The sequence below is a fragment of the Amborella trichopoda genome, chromosome 4, assembly GCF_054954075.1.
Source record: "Amborella trichopoda isolate Santa Cruz 75 chromosome 4, AtrichopodaSantaCruz75HAP2 v2.0, whole genome shotgun sequence".
Classification (NCBI taxonomy): domain Eukaryota; kingdom Viridiplantae; phylum Streptophyta; class Magnoliopsida; order Amborellales; family Amborellaceae; genus Amborella; species Amborella trichopoda.
In genome coordinates, this window is record NC_142339.1 from 58,933,786 (window position 1) to 58,943,876 (window position 10,091).

Here is a 10,091-nt window from a genome sequence, read left to right on the forward strand (position 1 = left end):
ACAGCCCTATATGTTAGTTCTTTGATGCTTGCCGCATCGGATAGTTCTTTGATGCTTGCCTCATCGGACAGCTCCAAAAGTTCCTAGTGTGTCCGACATTAGAAATATTAGAGATGTTCCTAATGGTACACAAAGCATGTAAGTTGTCTGATGTTCCTAATGGTACACAAAGCATGTACATCTTTTTTAAAAAAGCTTTAAGTTGTATAATATGTGCAACACTGAACAGCCTTATCTCTTAGGCTCTTCGATGTTCACACCAGTGTAAGAAAAACCGAACTGAAACGGTTAACTGATTGGGCCAAAGGCAGTTCAACTGGCCTAACCGGTAAACCATCGGTTCAACCATTCTAACCAGCTAAGTCCCCAGTAGTCAAAAAAGTGTTAAAAAATACAAAAATATCTACTAACATATAGAAAGTATATTTAAAAAATAATTAAACAAATCACATCCAATTAAAATTGAAAATTAATTAAAAAAATAAATTTTAAAGAATAGATTTGCGCCTAGAAGTATTTTTGAAATTTTCTAAAAAAGAAATATAAAAATAAATATTACTGGACAAAAATTTTTTAAATTTTTTCCATAATGATGAAAAATATTAAAAAATACATTACAAACAAAATCTCTTATTTTCTGGGATTTTATACAAACAAAATCTCTTATTTTTTGGGATTTTATATATTTTTTTAATTTTTTTTTTAAAAAATACCCACTTGGTAACCAACACTGACCAAAAACCAGAACTGTCTAACCGGGCGGTTACCGATTAGCATAACCAATTTTCCAACAAGGGTTCACACTTTCATATAGCTCACGAGGCTGTCCAACATTGTGAATTGGGTCATTCAATATTTTGGATATTGGACTTGCCTTGAATAAACCAAGATAGAAAAATGGAGAATTTCTCATCTGTCTGATGTTAGAAATGTCAGGCCGGGCAGGGGGGTTGGTGTGCAACTCTTGAAAAAAAAAAGGAGCAGTTGGGGGGTAGTCTCCTTGTAAGTTTGGTAACATTATAGCCCATTTCATAATAAAGAGGGAACTATGGTCTGTACGTAAATTTTCCTAATACAATAAAGAAGAGGATTAGAATGCATCACAAAATAGGTAGGCGACCAACATAACAATTTTCCTACTAATTTTATGATTAATAAAACAAATAACGGTTCCATAGAAGAAAAGAAGTAGCAGAAGAAAAAGAAATAATCTATGTCAAAAGAAGGTCCACCTTGTAAGAGAAGTTCTAACAGCAATTATCGTTATTGGGGTATTATCGGCATTCGTCGACACTACAAAACGCCTATAGGTGAAGTTATCATACAGTCACAGTAGTGTTTTTATTTTAATTTATTTTACAAATCATAATGATCTGAAATTTTTGGGATATTATCGGCATTCGTCGACACTACAAAATACCTATAGGTGAAGTTATCACACAGTCACATATATTTAATAGTGTTTTAATTTTAATTTTTTTTACAAATCATAATGATTTGAAATTTTGTAAGTGTGTGCTGCTTAGTGAAATGCACATGAATAAAATATAAAACAAATAATTTGAAATATAAAAATTATGCAAAATACCCCTATAACGTTTCAGCGGTAATTTCATCATTTTATTTTATGACTATTATTTTTTTAGTATTTTATTTTGGTGTGACTTGGTCATATTTACACACACTCCAAATTTTAGATAAATCTAATTAGTTTAAGTGATGAGGTGTAGATGAAGCTTCCAAAGATATTTTAAGCTCTTTTCTTTTTATTGGGAATTTATTACATACTTACTAGGGCATTAAAATATATAAATAATGTTTTATTACAAAAGAATTTTCTATTAATAAAGTTGATGATAAATTCTAATGTATATTATGATTAAAATATCAAATATCACTGTCCAACATAATAGCAATAATTTACACATCAATCGTCAAATCCCATGCAAATTGAACCCCACTTGCCAAATTAACATTATAGAGCTGGTTTAAGGTAAGACATGTATCTTCCCGTATTCATATTTGATAATTTCCCTTTAATGTTTATTGGATAAATAGTTTTTGTCTTAAATTACACGTGATATTTTTGGAAAAGTTTTCGACAGCGGTAATGACAGGAAGCATTAAAATATCAAGATAAATTGATTTTACAGGGAGGTTATCCAAGATATTTTCGATATTAAAACAAGCATGATAACACAAAAGATAAATTGAATCTATCATAGATAAGTATTGCTAAGAGGAAACTTCCTTGGATGAATCCTCCTTCATAGATTCACAAAGTTCATAAACTATCTCATATTTTGCTCCCTCAAACTGGAAGAGGAAACTCCAACTAGGTGCTCCTCTATGCTCTACATAAACCTCTCATTTTCAAATCTTCACCACTAGAGTCATGGTAAACTGCAACACTACCACAAAAGTGGTAATTGCAACACTACCACACAAGTGGTAACTTAAGAGTCAAGTCACAAAATCAATGAATCTCACTAAAGGGTCAAGTCACAAAATCAATGATTCTCAAGTGTAACTTAAATTTGAGCCCAAGGGACAAGGTATATCCTCAACATCTCTTTCTGGATGAACCCACCTGCCATAGCTGTTTTGTACCAAGCCTTTGTTAGCAAATTGGTGCCAACAAGGGGGTATCCTAAGCTCATCCACCACCATGTTGCAAGCCTTGTTGACAAGTGCTATATCTCTCTTTGCAGCATGGCTAAATGGCTCATTTTGGCTCGAGTATCCATCCACTAGGTGCAAGTATGTCTCAAGGCTATGGAACCCAATTGGGTTCCAACCATGCTTTAGGAAAGGAGAGGAGCTCACATCTAGACTGAGCTCTTCACCAAGGTGAGTGTACATCCACTGCAAAGACCCAGTGATTTCCTCAAACTTCTTCATGCCTTCATTAAATACAATACCTGGCATCTTAGGCACCACATCTTGTTTAATAACCACGCGTAATGTCTTCGCCCCCAAGTGTTTGAGCCTGTCCCGAAAGGCCGTGTTCCCAACCCTAGGAGCCGCAAAAGAGAATACAGCGATTGGAATGTCGAGTTGGGAGATAGCGGCTTCATAGGCATTCAAAAGTGCCAGGGCACCACCAAGGCTATGGCCAGTTATAGTGAGGCTAACTCCCTCTCCTCTTTCTCTATGGAAGCTAACAACACGCTCAATCTCTCTCATAGCTTGCTCACAAGCACTACTCTTATTGTACCTTGTTGCCTCACTCTTGGACCTGAATATGCTAAGGAAGCCATGCTCAACCTTGACATCCACATCATGTTGTTCTATACTCTCTAGCCTCTCTTGGATGTTTTCAACCCATTCTAGAGGGGTAACTGTGCCCCTCCATGCTACTATGACATCTCTGCGACCAATACGTTGTGACTCGTTGTCGTCACTAACAGCCACATAACCCATCCAATTTGAGTCTCGGCTCCACTTGTTCCCTGTTAACGAGCGGTTCAACAAATGGGGCAGATCCACATGGGACATAGCATATAAATACTTAGTCACCTTGTATCCACACCTGGTGAGGCCAAGCTTTTGGAAGAGACGAGAGGGACTATACCTACAGCTTCCACAGTAATGAGAGAAACAATCAAAATCGAAGGCATCATATGTTGCTTGCGCAAGCTCTCCGTATTTGATTATCTCTCTTTGGAGCCACGGATGGAGGGGATTGAGAAGGCCTTGCCAGTGGTTTGAACCATGGATCTCTTGCCATCTCTCATGGATGTCTTGCTTTGGAGAGTCAGCAGGGATTTCATGGTCTCGGGGTGGGCTCAAATGAAGAGGTTTTGGGATATGAAGGCCTTGATTGTATTTTTCATGGACTTGAAGACTAGATTTAATAACAGAAATTCTCAAAAGGCTTGGGTTTTTGATATTTTGGTACTGTAATTTGGAAGAAGGGAGAGAGAATGGGATCATTAAGGAAGATGAAGCCATGGGCTAGTTTGCAATTGGAATACTTTGGCTGTCATGTTTGTGTATCTATAAGAGGCTCATGTCGATGGAATTTTTTACAGGTTGATGAACTCAGAGTTGTGTGGACCTGCGCTGGCCTTGATTTAATTGGAGCTTCGAACCGTTGAAAAAAACAAGACTTGAAAGATTCAAAGTCTTAAAATACTATATAAGTCTTTTATTTTGGTGAATATAGTAGTTCAAACTTTGAATCTTCAAGTCTTTTTTTTTTATCAAGTGTTAATCTACTAGTAGAATTGCCCACCAATGGACATGGAATTACTATTGTATCCTCGCCCATTGGTACTGCCTCAACCCCTCGAATAGAATTGAGAATGCATTTGGCAGGGTCACAGCTTCATAAACTCTCACCTCAATTCCCTTAAGAAAACTCAGATTTTGTACGAAAAAATTGTGGATAGATTATGTCCGTCTCGATGGACCTACAAAAAACAAGGATTTCAAGCCTTACGTATCACCTAAAACCGAGCTTCAAATTCTACATTGTATAAATGGAAACGCAACCCACCACTACATTTTTCATGGTAATTTTCATGTGAGACCACTCAAATACATTATAGAATTTCACATGGTTCTTGCGGGAAGCTTAAGGAAGTTGACTAAGTTAATTGGATTGACTAAGTTAATTGGATTGGCCCTTAATATCGTTATTATGTAGAGCACTTGCAATTAAAAAATTAATTGAATTATTAAAAGAAAACCGACTTGAGACTCATTGCTTAATTCTTTAGTGACTCAACCATTTATAAATCGGAAAACTTGCCATCTTAGCTGTTTTATGTCTCATCCCTTACGAATTTTTTTAAAATTTAATTTAATATTTTCTCATGTCCCTTCTATATCCTTACCCTCTAAACCCTTTTTATTTTTATTTATTTTTTAATATATCTTTAGGCCACCGATTCGGATCGATCTAGACCGGATCTTAATGGCTATTCCAATGAGCCAACATAGATACGTGGATGAATAATGCCCCTACCAATCCGAGTTTTCAAGCACCGGTGAAAACTGTTTCATTAGCGCTAGCACCTGGGTCGACTTGAAGACAAAAAATGCCCATGGTTTCTTCAAGTCTTTTTTGTTTCAGACATGAGAGGGTATACTATGCTCCTGCAGGCGCAAACTGCCCATTTGACTACTATACAGTTTGCTCCAGCGGGAGCGAATGGAGCCTAAGAACATTATATTGTCATGTTACCTCAAAAATTATTGAATCCATTATTTTCCTCAACTTGAAACATTGGTAGATTTTCTGTATATCTAGAACTCTATATTGTTGTGTTACCTTGTCTCGAAAACTTCCGAGGACTTCTACACCTCTAGAAAAGAAATAGAATGTAATTCAAAATTATTCAAAATGCTTTTTTTTTTTTTTTCTGGTACATTTGGTGGAGTTGAGCCTAGGATCTAGGGTTGCAAATCGCCAAACGCTAGCCAATTTATACCTAGGCTAATTTTCTGAAATATATTGCCACCCTAAGTTCAGATCCTGGTTGTCCAGCTTGAATGGATGAAAGATCATACAGTTTTAGAGATTTCTCATATAATCGAAATAAAATCTTAGGGCAATAATGATGAAAAGTAGTAATTTAAAAAATGTTTGGTTGATACGAAGTCACGCAATCTGACTCAAGAATCAGTTACCTCATTTCCGATTACACATATATATAGGAAAATAGCTGAGTCTAGGCAACTGACAATCCTGCATAGTAAAATGGTTATTCTCTACAGTAAAACAGTATGGATTGCCGATTCATCGATCCGAACTGGTTTTTGGTCGGTTCACTATTTTTTCACTTGTTTTTTTTACCAATTCACTATTTTTTTCACATGGTAAAAGGACGACCAGAATTGCTAACTCATTGATCCGTTCTGGATTGCTGACTCACTGATCCGGACAAGTTTTTGGGATCATCGATTTGCTTTTTAAATCACTGGTAAGAAGTGATGTGGAATTTTATTGGGTATTTTATTATCTCTTTTCTTTTTGAGGTTGGTCATCATGTCGAGGGGGCTATATTCTCTAAGTTTTGGTGTCTTAAAAATATTGTACCTGAGGGAATCAATGCACAGTAATCTCCTGCGTGCGCAAGTAAGTATTGGCTTCAAAGATATTATCGTCATCCTGTTTTGGTATGAAGCCAAAAACCATGGGCATTTTTTGTCTGTTTTATGAAGTAATACTTTTTAGTCCATAGAATCCAATCACTTGAGGAAGTGAGCATGTAAGAATGCAATAAAAGAAATAGATAAGAGAGGAAAAGAAATGGATGGACAAGGCATGCGCATGGTTCGTCAATATTGTTTACGTTCACATAAAGTAAATCAATCTCTCATCTAGTTTACCAAAAATTTATAGAATTACAATTATTATCTTTTAATAAATAAATCTCATTACAATTGTAATACCACAAAATAAACATAATATCTTATAATCTACAAAATAGATAACTTAATATCTTATTGTTATACTTGTCAAAACTCCCCCTCAAGTTGGTGTGTCGAAATTTATGGAGCCTAACTTGGTCAGTATCTGATGAAACTTTGTCTTTGCAATAACTTTGGTAAATATGTCTGCAAGTTAGTCTTAAGTTTTTTACATAAGGAGTACTAATAATTTATTACTGAACATTTTTTCTCACAAAATAAAAATCAATTTTATAAACTTCGGGAATGGGACTAGGGTCATGGTGATAGCACCCCCACACTCCCATCACTAATACCACTCCACTGACACCTTCAAAAAGTTAACTCTAATCTACTTGAAAGCACGGATAGGGGGCTATCTTTCCCACTGACTTAGCCAAAAACAAAAAAATTATATATGCTTCGTCTTTCATGAAAAACTGGATTGGATGCTATATGCGTAGCTGCTTGAATATCACATAACATCTTTATTGAATTGACCGTAGAGAACCCCATATCTCGAAGTAGTGATTTTAACCATATCAATTCACTTATAGTTAAGTCATAACTCTATATTCGGTCTTTGCACTGGATCGAGCAGCTACATTTTTATTTTTGTTTTTCCAATTAATTAAGCTTCTTTCGACCAATGTACGTCAGTAATGGATCTCTTGCCAATTCGACTATCTGCCTAAACAGAATCAAAATAACCGATAATATTAATGTGACCATTATGTTTCATCCAAATACCTCTGCTAAGTAACGACTTAAGATATCTGAGAATCTTATGAACAGCCTCCATATGACATGAGCTAAGAGCATGCATAAATTGGCTCATAAAGTTAACCACATACATTATATATGATCATGTCACAGCCAAATAAATAAATCTGCCGACAAATCTCTAAAAGAGGCTCACATCTTTAAGAGGTTTTCCATTTATTTAATTAAGCTTGCAATTAATATCAACAGGGATGTCAGCGAGTTGGACTCTTGATTTTTCAATTCTTTCAATAAGTCTAAAACATGTTTCCTAGTTTATCTCATAATTTTGCTATGCCTTTGTCTTCTTTTTAGGTTTGGGTTTATTTATATTTGATTTTCCATTATGTACAAAATAACAACCGTTTAAATAGAAAGATTTTTTCAAAAAAAAAAAGGGTCAGGGCCGGGCCGAGCACAACCCTTTACTGAGCTTATTCCAAGTCTAGGCCTTAGCAGGTTGACCCAAAACTGTTCAGGATTTTCTTGGCCAAGTCCCAGGCCCAGGCCGAGGCCCAGTAACAGGGCCAGATAGTTGGCAGCCTTAGGCCTGACCCCCAATTGTCGGTGTCCCACCGACATAGCCGGTCCATTTCTTCATGAGGGAGGCTCCACCTAATGCCCCGGCCAATTTGGTAAGGTTCGATGTTCCATCACTCTTAAAATATTCCAAATTTCGTATCCGACTCTCTCTCTCCCCCATGACTCATACCAGATAGACATGAATAAATATCCACCTTCTAGACTCTTCTGTTCATGGCCCAGAACCTTCCTGTGGGCGTATGCGGTGACGTTTTTGTGCCCCTACCCTTCACCTTCAACCACATAAGAAATCGCTCTCTTCCAAATTCTCAGCGTCCCTTTCTTCTCCTTTCCTCTTATTCAGAGAGCTCTAAAACCTCATCCATGGCAGACTCAGCCACTTCTGAGCAAAACCCAACTGTTATTTCAGGCCCAAACAGAGCTTTTTCCTTTTGGATCCCTGTTTTTTTCGATATCATGGATCCAATTAGAGAAGCCCAAGAAGGCGTCATTCTGATAAACCCATTTGAGCAAGCTGTGATAATTCATGGGAGAAGCCTCGAATCATATTTGCAGAGCTTGGCTGTGAATGAAGCAGGTAAGTATGGGAGCCCCCCTGCTTCAAAGGCCTCGGTCGAGGGCATGACGACAAGGGGAATTTCGGAAAGTGGGTTGGTTTGCTCCATTTGTTTGGAGGATTTTGAAGTTGGGGTTGAGGCTAAAGAGATGCCATGTCTGCATAAGTACCACTCTGAGTGTATTCTTCCATGGTTGAAGCTCCACAGCACTTGCCCTGTTTGCAGGTTTCAGATGCCTGCTGAGGAGAGAGACAAAGGCACTAGCGGTGTAGAAGGAGAGGGTGGCGGTGAAGGAGATTCTGGAGAGAGAAGGGGTGCTTCTGGTGAGGCACAGAGAGAAGGTGATGGTGAAAATTCTAGAGAGAGGAGGATGGTCTGGATTAATTTTCCATGGTTGGTTTCTATCTCTGAGAGCAGAGCATCAGAAATCAGGGATTCCGGGGTGGGGGAAAATTGAAATGTTGATTATTTTATTTTATTTTATTTTATTTTGGAAGGGGTGGGGGGAGGGATTTTTTTAAGATATGTTTTGTAAATGCCTCAATGGTAAATTCATGTTTTTTTAAAAAAAATTGGCTTTCTAGAATCAGATTAATCACAACTGATTTTGCATTGAATTAACGACTCGGATCGAAAACGTTTAAAATACTAAAATAGGTACTTGTGTACAAAGATTAAATCATTTCGAGTAATTTCTTGAATAAATATGATTTTATTCGGATTACCATGAAGCATCAAGGCACAACGGTCCCAAGCGCCAACGGATAAGCGCGCTACGGCTTTCGCGCTAGAGCTTAGGCTCTGAACAATCAAATCAAAGTAGTGTTCAGAAATGTGGTTTCAATATTGGAAATCTTTGGGATAGTATAAAGTTTAAAAATTAAAAAATAATTTAAATCGATGTATTTATGAAAACTTGAAAATTGACAGTTTAAAAATGTATTATTAAATATATTATTTTTAAAATTTGAAATCTATTTTTTTTGAAGATATTTGATTGAATTTTTTGAAATAGGTTTTAATTTGATTGTTTATTAAAACTTCGGTTTTAAATAAACTTTTTTTAAAAAAATAATTATATGTCTAGAGAGAGTGTATGTTTTAACTTTTCTCAAAAAATAATGATATGATTTTAGATTGCCTACGTGCTGCTTTCTTAGTGCCGTATTGTACGTTTGCTTCTTCGGCCAAAATATTTACTTGATATTTTTTTTATTAGAAATTTTTAAAGGAAAACTTGGATTTTGAGTTCTTGAATGTCTAGATCATTCCTTATAAATTTTTGAGAGGAAAATTTGTTTCCGTGCATGATATCAATTGTTTTTTTAGGGCACCAAGATATTAAGAGTAGTTTAATAAGAGTGATGACTTAAAAAAAAAAAAAATTAACCCTTCTCAAGCCAGGGAAAAAAGTTGGGTTGCATTAAGTAGTCATTAAATTTTGTTAGATCTTTTCATAAATTTGGAATAAAAAAAATGGAAGAACAAGATTTATATAGCCAACATAAAATAATTAAAATAAAATTTGATGATGATAAATATGGATAATAAGATTTAAATTTTATTTTCTTGGAGGTTATTTGTTGCTTTCCAGAGAGCATATATCCAAAATTTCAATAGAAGAGAATACTATTTTGATGAGATGAAACAGGGAAGAAGTGTGTGCCTCTTTTTTCAGTGAAAGGGAAACTAGAGGAAGCGAGAATAATTGTGGGTTGCAGGGCCTTTCTCTGTAGACAGAAAGATAAGAGGCCTCGATGAAAGAAAAAAGCCTTTTCGATAGAATAAAACTTAAGTGAGAGAAATTCCTATTGAAGAGAAGAAAGTCTT

The 10,091-nt window shown here is 36.0% G+C and overlaps 2 protein-coding genes across 2 annotated transcripts; one reads left to right on the plus strand and one right to left on the minus strand.

The window, feature by feature from the left end:
* Positions 1 to 2,299: 2,299 nt before the first annotated feature.
* On the minus strand, positions 2,300 to 4,084 carry DLAH (alpha/beta-Hydrolases superfamily protein). Its single transcript, XM_020664611.2, has one exon. It carries the CDS (start codon positions 3,952 to 3,954, stop codon positions 2,521 to 2,523), a length of 1,434 nt encoding a protein of 477 aa, XP_020520270.2. The 5' UTR covers positions 3,955 to 4,084; the 3' UTR covers positions 2,300 to 2,520.
* A 3,983-nt stretch (positions 4,085 to 8,067) lies between these two features.
* On the plus strand, positions 8,068 to 8,718 carry LOC18422261 (E3 ubiquitin-protein ligase RING1). Its single transcript, XM_006827212.4, has one exon. It carries the CDS (start codon positions 8,068 to 8,070, stop codon positions 8,716 to 8,718), a length of 651 nt encoding a protein of 216 aa, XP_006827275.4.
* The last annotated feature ends 1,373 nt before the right edge of the window (positions 8,719 to 10,091 follow it).